This window comes from Lytechinus pictus, chromosome 15 (assembly GCF_037042905.1).
Source record: "Lytechinus pictus isolate F3 Inbred chromosome 15, Lp3.0, whole genome shotgun sequence".
NCBI classification, from domain to species: Eukaryota; Metazoa; Echinodermata; class Echinoidea; order Temnopleuroida; family Toxopneustidae; genus Lytechinus; species Lytechinus pictus.
Genome location: NC_087259.1, coordinates 5539578 through 5554974, shown reverse-complemented (window position 1 = coordinate 5554974; position 15397 = coordinate 5539578). Strand labels below are relative to the sequence as shown.

General features: G+C 36.4%; 2 protein-coding genes across 16 annotated transcripts in view; both read left to right on the top strand.

Moving 5' to 3' along the window:
- LOC129277681 (V-type proton ATPase 116 kDa subunit a 1-like) overlaps nucleotides 1-2956 on the top strand; it is a 47546-nt gene extending 44590 nt beyond the window's left edge. For all 12 annotated transcript variants that reach the window (XM_064110471.1, XM_064110477.1, XM_064110476.1 and 9 more), the window contains exon 21: nucleotides 207-2956. In XM_064110471.1, coding sequence (XP_063966541.1) covers nucleotides 207-297 — 91 coding nt within the window. In that variant the 3' untranslated portion in view covers nucleotides 298-2956. The remainder of the gene's footprint in view (nucleotides 1-206) is intronic.
- A 2114-nt stretch (nucleotides 2957-5070) lies between these two features.
- Nucleotides 5071-15397, top strand: part of LOC129278201 (trichohyalin-like) — a 40484-nt gene continuing 30157 nt past the window's right edge. For 2 of the 4 annotated variants that reach the window (XM_064110589.1, XM_064110587.1), the window contains exons 1-3: nucleotides 5071-5489; nucleotides 13229-13640; nucleotides 14399-14454. In XM_064110589.1, coding sequence (XP_063966659.1) covers nucleotides 5307-5489; nucleotides 13229-13640; nucleotides 14399-14454 — 651 coding nt within the window. In that variant the 5' untranslated portion in view covers nucleotides 5071-5306. The remainder of the gene's footprint in view (nucleotides 5490-13228; nucleotides 13641-14398; nucleotides 14455-15397) is intronic. The other 2 variants (XM_064110590.1, XM_064110588.1) reach the window with 1 other exon arrangement.

Below are 15397 nucleotides of genomic sequence, written 5' to 3'. Positions count from 1 at the left end.
CTTTCCAGTCACTTTAGGCTTGAATTTTAATTATGGACTCCATGAATTTGAAAATAACACTTGGAAATATAAATTATGGAAAATAGCATTGAACACAGACAGACTGAAGCTTTTCGACATGCACTCATCAGAGTAGACTTGAAGGAATAAACAGAATACTGGAATTTACAATAAATTTGTATTTATTGCATTTTATCTCTTTCCAGGGTGGAATTCCAGAGCAAGTTCTTCAAAGGAGAAGGATATGCCTTCATCCCGTTCTCCTTTGATATCATTCTCCAGACCAACGAAGAGTGATTCCTCATCAGCATACATCTCAATTCATTTTATCCTGATACAGTCAAATCAGGGCCTCATGACATTTGGCTTATACCACATGTTTCAAATTTGTGTAGGGCTACTTATCATTCAATTGTAGATATTTAGCACGTGGTTTGCCTTATGTTTACAATAGATCAACCATAAGTTTGGTTCTGTCTTCATGTTACCTATCGCAATTATCAATTTTAAGACCTTGACATTATGTTTTAAAGTGAACTACGAATTTGTGATGAGTGCCGAGGATAAAGGAGCTACAAAAGATCTGTTTTGAAAATTTATCACTCAAGGTTGTCATCTATTGCATAAATTGATTCACTAAGAAGTCATATAAACGATGAGGCAAATGTCTGATGATGTCACATATATATCTCAAATTGATATTGGACAAAATTATACCATATTATACCATGTTTTATTATTTTTAAGGTTTCATTTGATTACTATCAGACAACGTTGATTGTTTTTATTATGTTATATCCATGCTGGTAATATTCAGTATAAAATGAATTGAGATAAAATCAACCACTGTCACTGATATCATCTTGTTGACAACCATTTGATCAATCTATGAAAATATAGATATATATTTTGATTACACATTAGATATATTAGATACATGAGATTATACTATATTTAAAGAAAATATGAGAAGTGTGTTATCAGTTTGAAGCTTTTGAAGCCAGTTTTTGACGTAATATATGTCTGGAAAAATAGGGTATTATAAACCTTGTTTCTTTTTCTTAACATTAAGTCTCTGTTGATTATCTTTGGGTAAAATGCACACATTCACTGTTTGGGAGTAGGACCTAGTCTGTATCACATTACTTGTTATGCTTTTGATTATAAAGAGCACTTTAAACATCCATATTTGAACTCTGCTTTAAAAAGGAAAAAAAAATACATTTGTGTCTTAGATTAGTTAGTAAGAAAAAAAAGACATTGCTTCTAATACTTGTCTGTCTTGATATTAAAATTCATGAATTTATGTATGTATTTTGGAAATACTGTACCAGTATATGTTTTGGGCCGATATATTTACATATATGTCCTACACTGCCATGCGATATATTGTATAAAATGTTGGCAATATATTTGGTGTCTTATAAGATGACCAAGGTACAAAAAAGTCATGGAATTACCCAACGTAGAATATCGATGATGTGCCTGTTTGAATTGGGACAAAATTCAGGGAATTTTTTTTTCAATAAACATGACAGATGTTTGATTTGTGAATGCTGCAAATGAGATGTTGCAATATCGTTAATTTCACTTTGTAATGCTTCATTTTTGTTCCTGAAAAAATAGTAATGTTGTGCGACTTGTGCCTTTTTGACAGTTACAAAGTTATTCCTTAAAGGTAAAAACAAATATCATTTCCCCCCTACATGTAGGTTATGCCTACAAGGCCCTTGTTAAACTATGAAAAATAAGTATTTCCATAAATAACTGAGGTATGTTGATAATGATTTATGATTGCAGATTTTTTTTAAGTTTTGAGAACATACTAGTATCATAAATTTGGATTATTAAGTATGTATCATTGTTAGCTTATTTCACTGTAGTGGACATAATTCATACATGTATGTCACTTTTTTTCGGCACAAATTCTACATAAGGCTTCATCGTTTTCCCGGAATGAATTTTCACCACTGTTTGTAAAGTCATTAGTGATTGAATTGTCATTTCTCAGTTACCACCAATTCTTAATCAATTTGTATATTTCATGATTTACTTTGAAAACTTTTCTTTGACATCACATCAAAATTATAAACTACTGTAGCATAGGGCGTCAATTTACCCAAGTGTCACCCCAACAAAATATGTGGGATCACTTGATTTATTCTTCTTTTCTGAGAAGATTCTACAAATTATACCAAGGCTATCTTTAATTAATTTTTCCGTCACCTATGAATGGATTGATTAGCTTAGCTCATTGAACACTGGCCAAGTCATACCAAAGATTTCAACAAATGGACATTCCATCTTTCTAGTTAGAAGCATGGTTTTTTAATGGAGAAGTATCTGAATGACATACATATAATACTGTATGTTTAGTAGGGCCACTAGTAGCCCATGGGGTGTTTCACAAAGATTTAAGTACAACTTAAGAGTCATTTAAATGCCTAGTTGCTAGCAGTATTAAAGGCATAACCACATTGGTCAAATCATGCCAATAGGACGCGCACGACTGCGTATCGATCAATAAGATTGCATGTTCCATATCATATATGCATCAGAATTTAAGTGGCACTCTAAGTGAATCGTAAATCTGTATGAGACACCCCCCCCCCCAGCTAATAAAAGTTGAAGTGTCTACCCCAATATAATGAGAGTTTATTAATATGTTATTCCCCGTTCTTTTTAATGTACTTTTATTCAAGGGATAAGGTGATACTGACGGGAAGATTTGATAAGCCTGAATAAGGCGTTGGGTTCGTGTAAACAAGTACTTCATGCACACAATGATTCAGATTTACTCGTTCTGCTTGAGAACTCTGCAGAGTGAAAAAATGTGCTTAAAGAATTGCATTATAATTATTATTATCATTGTTATTATGATCACATGATAAAGATGGTGTGAGGATGTCTGAAAGTACTGATTAATAAAGAGATAACTTGTGAAAGTTAGAAAATCTGTTGGTTGCATTATTTTGTCATCGTTATTTGTCATTATTACCCAGCAGGATCAATTCCTTGAATGCACGAGCGCTGAAAGGCAGCTCAAGCTAAAACCTAGGAATGATAATAACAACGCGCCTCAGAATAAATTGTTTCTCGATAGATGGCGCTATACAATGGCCTATTATCATCTTATGAAGTGTTCTATGTAGCCGAGATACTGCTATTGGGATGTAATGGGGAATATGTTAATAGAAGAATAGGGGATTATACATACATCGAGTCATGAGCGTGACCCGATGGCCATCTGGGGGTACGGTACCTCTTAAAATTCTTTTTTATTTGGTGAGTTTTATGATTGTATCGATTAATATCATTTCATTTAGCTCTTTCATTTTCTGGTGAATTTGACGTATTACATGGGATTACATGCCACAGAGTTACATACAAGTACTTCATTATAAACATTGTTTTTAGGGCCCTCTTGCTTTGGTCTCACATTTTTCATAAATGGTGTGTCGCATTTAATTTTGGTTCATGCCACTGGAGTGCAGAAAAAAGGAGAAAGCATAAGGGACAAGGGAGACAAAATGAGGAAAAAAGAAACAGGTGGAGGTGAAGGGATGGAGGTACATGTAGAGTGAAAGCTAAATTAAGGAATATAAAATATTCCACCGCCCCTGCCTCGTCTTATCATTTCAAGCAGGATGGGGCAAAATTTTCTGGAAAACTAAAATAATCAGTGGTCAATTGTCACTATTTTCAAAACCAAACGTCAAAATATTTTTGATGAGAGAAAAAAAATCCATAGGGTTAGGGTTAGATTGCCGCTGCCATTGCAATGGTAGAACTTAACCTTATGTTCTTAGTCATTTTTTTTCTGACTTGTGTTTATCACAAATTTGAACTAGGGGTGGTGTATGTGCAATGGAGATTACAAGCACAATCCACCCCCCCCCCACACACACACACACACTTCATGTATTTTATTGAATGGATGATGACCAGTAACATATCTGGAAAAAAATATATATTGCCAGGATGCGAAATTTTTCTGAAAATTAAAATAATTAGTGGTCAGCAATTGTCACAATTTTCAAAACCAAACATCCAAATATTTTTGATGAGCCGAAAAGGGCATTGAAATTCTGTTAGAGTGAACCCCCCCCCCTCCCTCAGGTATGCTTTAACTTTATAAGTGATGATGACTGGAAAATAATTGGGTAGAAGTGGGACAAAGTGCACCAAGCCTTAGCCCAGATAGTCCAAGCAAAATATATTTGTGTTTTCCCCGTATAATCTAAGGGCTATAGGCCTATTTTAGGATTCCAACAAATGTATTAAACGTTTCTTATTCAAGTTAGAGCAAGGAGACTGCTTTTAAACTGCTATCCCTCACTGGTTTGAATAGACATCCTGGGGTGGTATTCTGAGATCCATTTTATCTCGGATAAAATAAAATATTTTATCTCCGTTAAAATCAGTGAGATAAAATACCCTTAAAATCTCTCCGAATTGGTATTCTGAGAACAATTTTATCTTCATTTTATCTCTGTAAGACACACCTATTTTTTAATCAATATCCAATTAGAAACGCGCTTTTATAGCTCTCTCATATCACTCAACCAATGGAAATCCATTCCGCTAGGAGGTGTGGCGAAGGATCTGAGATTGCATCAATTTATTGACTTCAATACGCTTGCACTATACGCTTGTGCGTCTTTACAGAGATTTCTTTTTAGCAAAAATGGCAATACTCTCATCTTTTTTTCGAAGTCTATATCACATCTTTTCAAGCATCATTTCAAAGATAATATTAGTCAAGAAAAGTCTTATGAAATGCTTCCTGATTGCACAGGAATAACTTTAAGGTGTTGTTCTCAACGAATATATCATTTTTCTTAATTTTCATGCCAACATTTGGAGTTAATTCACCTAGAAATATTGACGAAATGAACGTCGCGGAGATAAAATAGCCCCTAGAGATAAAATAAAATATTTTAAAGATAAAATGACCTCAGAATAACGCCCCTGGGCGGCCTCCAGGGGCGGCCTTCCCATACCAAATCCCGGTATCAACTTTCTTTTTCCATGTACATGTACATGTACCTTATGTGGGAAGTCAAAGATACCGTACAATAAAATTGCAAATGGCGACCGTGACGGACCGACAATGTGTAAAACGTGAAACATTTGGCGTGTAAACTGTCTGTGATGAATCTGGTTGACTCCTATGTTTATGATTCTACATTAAATGTTTTATCGATCGTCAGTTTTTGCATCTTTTCCGCCTAGTATTCGCAGTATTAACCATTTGACCAATGAGGATCGACATATAGATCAAGTAAAGCTCAACTAGTGATTGTATGCCTAATAAAAAGCCAGCGATACTGATACGGCCTCGGCTGCAGGCGAAGTCGAAGACCAAGCCCAAGAAGAAGGAGAAGCGCCTCGGGGGACCAGCCCGTGGGAACGACATGGATATGCCAGGGCCGCGTGGTCCAGGGCCAGGCATGCCTGGGCCATTTCATCCTTCAGAAATGCAGCCGGTATGTATGATGGGGTGACCATAATTTGCCCACATTTTAAAAATTATCATGAAGTTGATTTTCAATCCAAAATTTCTCACAGCTCACACAAAATTAATCAAAATAATAAATACCAGACGGAAGGCAAGATCCCAAAGTCAAATTCGTCTGACGAAATTATAAAGTAGTAGGATGGGGGATCGGGTGTCCAGACACTTTATATTTTTGAAGCCTTCTTTTTTGTCTTAAGATTACACTAAAAATATGAATTCAATAGTTGTAATCATCTTCTAAAGTTCTATTTTGTTCTCTATAATCATGATAATATTTTCTAAAATTTTGTACTAAAATTTGATGAAACTTCGATTGTAATTTTTTCCAAATGACTTTCTAAAATTGATCGTCCGGACACACAACAACTGGGTATAGGTCAAGGGTTTCGCTGGTATCGCGATCTCAAAATTCCATGGCGATCGACTAGTGCGTGCTCGGCTGAATAAGTGTCATAAAAAAGAGTGACCTTAATTTGCGCACGATCGTTTTGCAAGGCTTTGCCTTTACTTTAGAAAAGAAATCAAGCAGAAAAGTACTAGGATGGGGGGTCGGGTGTCCGGACACTTTATATTTTTGAAGCCGCTTCTTTTTTGTCTTTGGATTACACTATATGAATTCAATACTTGTAATCATCTTCTATTTTGTTCTTTAAAATATTTCCTAACATTTTGTACTAAAAATTTATGAAACTTCGCTTTCAAATTTTTCCAAATGACTTTTTAAAATTGATCGTCCGGACACACAACCTGTCCGGACACACAACAACTGGGTATACTAACTAAGTAAGATAATCAGATGGAGGGTAAAATGCCCTAAATTCGGTTGGTATCACATTTTACTTACTTATTTAGAGACCTCTGCTTGCAGACTGGCGATTTCTTGATGCTTGTCGAGAAGATCAGATTTTCTCGGAGCGGACGCAAAAGTTACCAAAATTTGCCGATGTTTTGCCAATATTTTCATAAATAGAGACCTTTCCTTCAAGAAAATTACCATACTGAGTAATTTTAAGTTGCTCTTTCTGTTGGTGACATCAGTTTTTTAAGTTATTGATTAGATATTGAGATATTCGACCGTGCGCAAAATTAGGTAATGCGCGAATTTAAGGTCACACTACCATAACCTTTTTTAGCTTCTCAGCGAAACAAGCCATGATAGCTGGCAGCTGTCTGTTTCGAGGAGTTTTTTAAACATTTTTTTATTTCTCCTCGGCCTTGTACGCGTACGTCATAGATGGCTTGCAATCGTGCAGAAACCATTACTTATAATAATATGGTTTCTGCACGATCGCAAGCCGTCTGTAACGTATACCCCTTTCATAAACCCAATTATGCGGATAATATCCGCATAATTTGGTGGTAAAATCGGAGCGGGACCAGAGTTATCCGCATTATTTCGATGCTGCAATTATCCGCATAATAGCGGCATCGGGACCAGATTTGGACTTTATGAACGCATTTCCAAAGTAATGCGGATAATTGCCATGGTGCGGTCACAAGGTCACCCTTTTCCAACACAACCCCATCGGAGGGGGTGTGTGCAGTTGCCATGACAATTATCCGCCTTTTTCAGGTCGGGCGCTCGTAAAAAATAGTGTGGATTATTTTCGGAGTTTGTGAATGCAATTTTTATTGAATTATCCACATTACTGGTTCGCTACAATATACTGATAGAAAAAATCCTAATGAAAGAAAATGTACACTTTGAGAAAAATCAGCCTCGTGGACCATCGGCCTCATGAACCCTCAGCCTCGTGGGCTCGCCCCATAGATTTGTCAGTTGTCATTATTTGTCACTTCTCTAACGTTAGATCTAGACCTATTTGTCACTTCTCTTCTTGTGTGCACGCACTCTGTGACTCAATTCTGCTGATGTCAATGATCGCTTGACAAATCAAATAGTTTGCTTAATTTAAAGGGAAGTTCAGCCTGACAAAAAGTTTCTTGTAAAAATAGCAGAAAAAATAATTTAAAAATATTATACTGGATCTGGATGTAATACACTGCAGGACCGTTTGGTATAATGCATACAAAAATTCTTGTAATTTGATCGGCTGAAAGCCATTCAATATTTGATCCATTTTGTGCTGCATGCAAATTGTATTTTCCATTGCATGGCGACCGTGCATTTTTTTTTTCCATTGCACGGTTGAGCTCTCTCCTTCAGTGTGTACCACTAAGAAAATGAATTGTTGGACAAAGGCAAAATATGTCTTAATTCCATCTGCTTTTGTTATTTTTTTCTTCTCTATTGTCAAATAACAAAATTTAGAAAATTTGTTGTGTAAACCAAATGATGCATGTCTTCATTCGTCCATTATGCGACCTATCCACTCTCGTGACGTTGAGGCTCTGTTCACCCCATTGGATTGAACAGAGCCTCAACTCGCAAAGATAGATCGGCAAGTCCAAGAAAAGGTCACCCTAGAAGAAAAAAATTTCATCTTTTAAGAAGTTATCTTTGGTGGGGTAAAAAAGGCCAAATGTTGAATTTTTAAATTTCATTAAGAATATTTGATAATAATATGCAAATTTATGCTAATTTGGGGTACCTAATTTGCATAATTGGTAAAATGGTATTGGTATGGGACAATTGTAAAATTCATAGAAAATCAAAACAAAGCTTGTGAGATTTAGTCATAGGTGGGACATGGACCCCCTATTACTTTTGGGAGAAAAAAGTGGTGTCATCTAATTAAATATGCAAATGAGGTCTTGTCCAAGGATGGAATGTCCCAGGCGTAGCATTTTGAGGATGTTTTTGTCTCACCTGCACAGCAGAGTGAGACTAGATAGGCACCGCTTTTCCAACGGTGGCGGGGTCAACACCAAATTCTAACTGAAGGTTAAGTTTTTGAATGACAGCTGTATTGTTACATCTCTGGGAAGTTCTAAGTTATTGCTGTTAATAGCTCTATGGTTATTGAGTATGAAAATATTATACCACAAAAAGTTTCAAAATATAGTTTACTTTTAATTAAAAGTTAATTGACGAATTGTTATGAAAGGGACAACATGTTACGTATGGGATATTTATTTACACACAATGTCAGTGGGGAGACTTGTGTACAAAGTGAATGGAGAAATTAAACAAATTTCTTATAAGTGATTTATTTACTTTTCCTTTAGTTTCTAAAAACTGATTTGTTATTATATATACTGATTAATGAAGACAACTGAAGCAAAAAAAATGGTGAAAATGGAATAAAAGGAAAAAATTAAAAACAGTAGAAATACATGTATAAGAAATTCATGAAACCATGAAAAACAAGAAAAAAAAATTTGAAATGGCTAATTTCCTTTTCAGTCATATCAAATATGTCTCAATAGAACATTTTAAAAAGAAAAAAAAATGTTATAAATTTCCATTATGAACAATTTGGGTGTCATATGAGTTAATAAATTGAATGTGTACTGTTAGGGAATTGTGCTTCAATTGGCTTTCCATAGTTAAACCACAACTTTAAACCAGGGTCTAATTTAAATCCGAGTTCAGAATACGGGCCTAAGAGACAAGTTGTCAAATGAAATACTTTCAGAGAATTCTCAACTTGAAAGAATTTTTTTTAATTGTCTTTTTTCTGCGTCCCATTTTTTCTCTCTAAAAGGTCAAGTTCATATGTCACCATGTTTGCATGATAACGTATAGTCTGTATTAAACTTAAGTTTATACTCTACAGTATACCAAGTAGAATTGTTTGTACATTGTACACATGTATGCTTGGTTAGTAGAAATTTGAAAATTGTTTTTGATTTATATCTGATTATCGTTATTGTCGACATAAACTGGCAGAAACAGGAAAAATCATATTTTTGTCACTTATTACATTTTTTGTAAATATTTACAACGAATAGGCCTAGAATAACCTCACAAAGTTTTTTGTTATGTTTCATTGTGTTGCGATGGTTATTCATAGAAATGGAATTTTCTGAAATTTGTTTCACTTTCACGAATACCTTTGCCACCCCTTTGGGCTCTGCTCTGCTGGCATCGAACCCACCTACATACATGTACAATATACATGTACTTGTAGGTCACCATACCATATGTTTACAATCCATGCTTAGTTAACATGTCACTTCTAAAAACCCCAAAAAAGCATACATACATTGAATTTGAGCTCTATGTATGTAAAGCAATGACAAGCATGATGCTTGTTCATTACATTCCATACATGTATGCTGTACACAGATGTGGAAGCGAACGTGGCATTGTATTTTTTTGTGTGTGAAAGAAATTCTACTGTGTAACTTTGGAATGTGTTTTTACAAACTGACAACTATAAAAATTTAACCTAAATTTTACCAAAATTTCAAGAAAATAGGATTCATTAGAAGAATTTAGATACCTGTAGATGTCAGAAAATCCAAAATTCTGATCTTTCAAATGATGGAAAAAATAAAATTACACAGAAAAATCATTACATACGTGTACTGTAGGCCTATTATGTGAAAGTATTTTGAAGCGCTTATCTCAGAATCACCTTTTTGTAGCATTATTGCTTCATGGTGACAGCAACAATATGTATTATTTTACTTGTCCGAGTTTCTTCCTTTTTTTTCTTTCAAGTTTTGGCAGATAAGGCTGAGATTAAACTTCTCGACATCTTAGTGATTTATTTGTCATATTCTACAGTAATATATCGCTTTTGTAGATTACATAACTTTGAAAAGTATTTCTTGCCCTTTTCTGACCGAATATGGGCATGATGGGTTTTTTTTTCCAGATTAATTTGTACAGCAACTTCAGCTACATGTGATGTCAGTTGATACCAAGATTTATAGGAGATGCTTTTTGTCTCGCCTGCATAGCAGAGCGAGACTATAGGCGCCGCTTTTCCGGCGGCGGCGTCAACATCAAATCTTAACCTAAGGTTAAGTTTTTGAAATGACATCATAACTTAGAAAGTATATGGACCTAGTTCATGAAACTTGGGCATAAGTTCAATCAAGTATTAGTGAACATCCTGCTCGAGTTTCAGGTCACGTGACCAAGGTCAAAGGTCATTTAGGGTCAATGAACTTTGGTCAAGTTGGGGGTATTTGTTGAATTACTATCATAACTTTGAAAATTTATGGATCTAGTCCATGAAACTTGGACATAAGGTTAATCAAGTATTAGTGAACATCCTGCCTGAGTTTCAGGTCACATGACCAAGGTCAAAGGTCATTTAGGGTCAATGAACTTTGGCCAAGTTGGGGATATTTGTTGAATTACCATCATAACTTTGAAAATGTATGGATCTAGTTCATGAAACTTGGACATTAGGTTAATCAAGTACCACTGAATATCCTGTGCGAGTTTCAGGTCACATGACCATGGTCAATGGTCATTAAAGGTCAATGAACTTTGGCCGTGTTGGGGGTATTTGTTGAATTACCATCCTAACTCTGAAAGTTTATGGATCTAGTTCATAAAACTTGGGATATAAGAGTAATCAAGCAACACTGATCATCCCCTGTGAGTTTCAGGTCACAAAACCAAGTCAAAGGTCAGTTAAGGTCAATAAACTTACATGTAGGCCATGTTGGGGTAATTGTTGAAGTGCCATCATAACTTTGAAAGTTTATGGATAGAGTGAATGAAATGTGGACATGGGTGTAGTTGACAGTCTTAAGTCTCCGTTCAAATGTCATTTATGGTCAATGAACGTGGTATTATGTCATTATATGAATGATGTTTTTGTAAATGATTATTTTATAGTAGTTTTCAAAGTTAGCACTGCTGCTATATTAAATTGCGTAATGCAGGCGAGACTGCCAGAGGCGTTCCACTTGTTTATATTCTGGTTTGGAATAAATTATCAATAATACTCCAACATTAGCTCTCTGAATTTTGATTACCGGTAACTTTAAAGGACAAGTCCACTCCAACAAAAAGTTGATTTGAATTAAAAAGAGAAAAATCCAACAAGCATTTCATCAAAATCGAATGTAAAATAAGAAAGTTATGACATTTTAAAGTTTCGCTTGATTTCACAAAACAGTTATATGCACATCCTGGCTGGTATGCAAATGAGGAGACTATGACGTCATCCACTCACTATTTCTTTTGTGTTTTATTATATGAAATATGAAATATTCTAATTTTCTCCTCATTGTCAAGTGATACAACAATTAATTCCTCCCTGAACATGTGGAATTAGCTATATACTATATGGTTCAGTCAAGGTGGTCCTAAATGTCAAATCTATAAAAAATGAAATATTGTATAATTCAAACAATAAAAAACAAAAGAAATAGTGAGTGATGGACATCATCGACTGACTCACCTAGTTGTGCATATCACTCTTTTGTGAAAAATAAGCGAAACTTTAAAATGTCATAACTTTCTTATTTTACATCCGATTTTGATGAAATTTTCAGCACTATGCTAGTTTGATTTTTCTCTATTTATTCAAGTCAGCATTTTCCTGGGGTGGACTTGACCTTTAATGCACTTTATAGGAATGCCAATCAGAACATTGCATGACAGTGTAGGATGCATTATAAACTTGACATTCCATGTAGAGAGGATTTTTCCTTTGAAACTTCTGTGGGAAGTTCAGTTTGGTCACGTCTGAGTTAACCCTGTATATGTTTTTATATCTCCCACTCTCCGCCACATCTCACCATTCAGACTCTTTGACCACAAGCACTGCACCCTTGGCATTAGACCCTATTGTGTTTTTTTAGAGTGAGAACGATGCCAATGAATGACACTGTAGAAGAATTCATTATTGTTTGTTTTTATTGAATAACCCATTTTTTGTTAGTTGTCAACTTTCAACAATCTTATGAAATCTGATAAAGACTTGTGAAGAGGGGAGAACAAGTCAGTCTTACAAAGCAATTTGAAGATGCACTGCTCTGTAGCCAAGTTTTATTTTTGGCTTTGAAAAATTGAAAGCATACATTTTTTCATAAGTGGAATATCCAGTGCTGAGTATCAGTATTGAATTGAAATACCGGTACTTGTTTAGTTGTATCACACAAAGTCAAAGTTTATTGTCTGGGAGAACTACTGTCATTGGCTATCTAGAGCAAGTATGAACAAGTGGCAATTATTGCTTGATGGGAGAGTATTCCATGCCATATGTATTGTGGTCCATGGAAAAGAAAGACTTCTTGGATGTTTGCTATCAGCAGTACCTTTCCTATAGACCAATTCCCTTGGATGCTGTTTTTCGCTGTGGTCTTCAAGTCCAACAGGAGAACCTTGATCTCAATGCCCTGTGACTCGCTACATTACCCATTGACTCATCTATTCTACTTTCTTGAATGCTTCTGGTCGTGGAAGACTTGGACAACAGTGTTCTGAAACCAAAGTCTTCTGTAGAACCTGCAATGACTTCTGCAGAACCTGCAACATCTTCTGCAGTAACTGCAATGTCTCCTGCAGGAACTTTAACATATCCTATAGGAACTGCAACATCGGCTCCAAGTGTACTTTACTATTGGGCACTCACGAAGGTTACTACAGAACTTTCATTCCTATGTAGGGTCTTCACTCTTTACAGCTGGATTTAAAAGCGCTAAAAATATAAGATGTCGCATGTTCTGTTCATATGAGGAGGGACTCTTTCGTTGAATTACATTGTACTGTGTGCTTCTTTGGTCATACAATTTTAAATGTATTGATGTCCCACCATCTTTCCTGAAAGTGAAACAAATGAATTCTAGAATATATAAACTGGTCATTGACAGACAATTTTTTTTTCTTTTTAGGGCATGATGCACCGTGATGGTCCTAGGTTTCCCATGCATGATATGGGCGGTCCCGGTCCTGGTCCCGGTCCAAGAATGCAAGGCCCAGGCATGCCCATGGGTAATAACATGATGGGCAACCAACCCCCCTGGGCGCGACCTAACCACGGTCCTATGAATCAACCAATGCCTAACCAGCCTATGGGCATGCAGCAACAGCAGCAGCAGCGTCGGGAGTATGATGCACCTCCTATGCAGTACGGCCAGGCACACCAGCAACAGAGAATGCCACATCCGCAGCAGATGCCATTTCAACAGCAGAACCAGGGAGTTCGTCCGCCATTTCAGCAACAGGGTCCAATGCCTTTCCCAGGTCCTCAACAGCAGGGACCAATGCCACAGCAGCAGTTCCCTCCAAGCTCTTCACAAAGTGGTAAGTTTATCTGATTAACATTATTATTAAAAGGTCCTTTGGCTAACTTTTGGGATCATGTTAACTTTATAATTGAATACATAACACTGGTCTTTACTAGATACTAGCACTTGCGTCTTTGAGAGACACTTTCAGCACATAATAATAATATGCAACATTTAGCGCTTAATACAAATGTTTCTAAGCGCTGCATACTAATACCCCGACTTAAGCATGGCTACCATGATCGGGCGCTCAAGCATTCAAGGAATTCCTTCCTACCGGGTACCCATTTACTACACCTGGGTGAAGAGTGGCAAATGTAGATAAACGCCTTGCCAAAGGACGCAAGTGCTGCGGTGGGATTGGAACCTCAGACCTTGTGGCGCAAAGTTGGAGACTTATCCACTGAGCCACAACACCTCTACATGTACATGTCCCCTTGATAACTGCTTTTAGCTGGAAACCCCTGATATTCTTATTTACTGTACCTATACTTTACCTGGGTAGAGTGTGGCAAATACAGTCCAATTCTTGCCAAAATACATTATGATTTGAACCCTGCACCTAATCATGCATTGACAGGGTATCCACCAGACCATGACATCTTTTTATGAAATGATAAACAAATCTCAGAAAATTTTGTAGAGCTCTCCCAGAAAGTTTTTAAAAGTCAAGGATCATTGAAAGTTTATGAGAACCCAAGGTCGAGATAATGCACAATTCCATGGACTGACGCGTGAATAATCGCTACTTATCATTGTCCGTTTCTCTTGCAGTCAACTTGACGCCGGGCTGGAAAGTAGGACTCTATGCCAGTGAAAAGAACCAGATGGTAAGAAAGGATCTCCATTCCCTTAAATCCTATAAACATTTTGACATTCATTCGTTTGCATGGTATTAGGCTACCCAGATTTTTGGTTATGGATTTCATGTCTCGCCTCAAAGTAATATATGTACATACCAGTGTGTTCGCTCAGTTGGTACAGCATCCGGCTCACAACCGGGAGGTCGGGAGTTAAAACCCCGGCTGCGTCAGACTACAAGGCATAAAAAGATGGGAGTTGCTGCTACCCTTTTTAGCGTTCAATGATTCAAGGGATAGAGCTTTGTCGATCTGGCGCTGCACAGTGGCTGCCGGGCCCACGATGAATTGGGCAAAAAGAATTTTTGAAGTATTTCAATCGCAGGTTTCATTACGAACAATAAAATATGGATTTCATTTTTTTCGTGTACTCTGATTGATATTTGTAATCTTTGCCTTGCTCACTGTGCGGAGTTGATACTACTGTACATGTTGAGGGCCCTGTGTAGCAAATTATAAAACATTTTATCTGCATGCAGACTAGTATCGTATAATGAGTCAACTGACATTTACATGTACATGTGGATGTCAATTACATTCATGTTCTTTGTAATTTATTGGAACATTATTAAAGTAAGTAAGTGCTTCTGTTTGTTGCTCGCAACTTCTACCACCAGCTCATTGTGATATCTTTTTTACTGTAAGTATGACAGAGATCTACAGGGGGGGGGGATATTTCACGAAAGAGCAACAGTATCTTTAAAGTATTGAAACAGGAAAATTGTGTATATATTTTCTACTTCTTTGACAGTGTGAATGAAAATTATTAAAATGGGTTAGTTATTGTTTCCTCCATGTTCACATGTCACCTGTGCTATTTGGGGCCTGATTTATGATTTATTATGATAGTCACTCGCTTGACCTTCCAGGTGAATAGACCAAGGTGGCACTTGACGCCCATCTCGACCTTGCA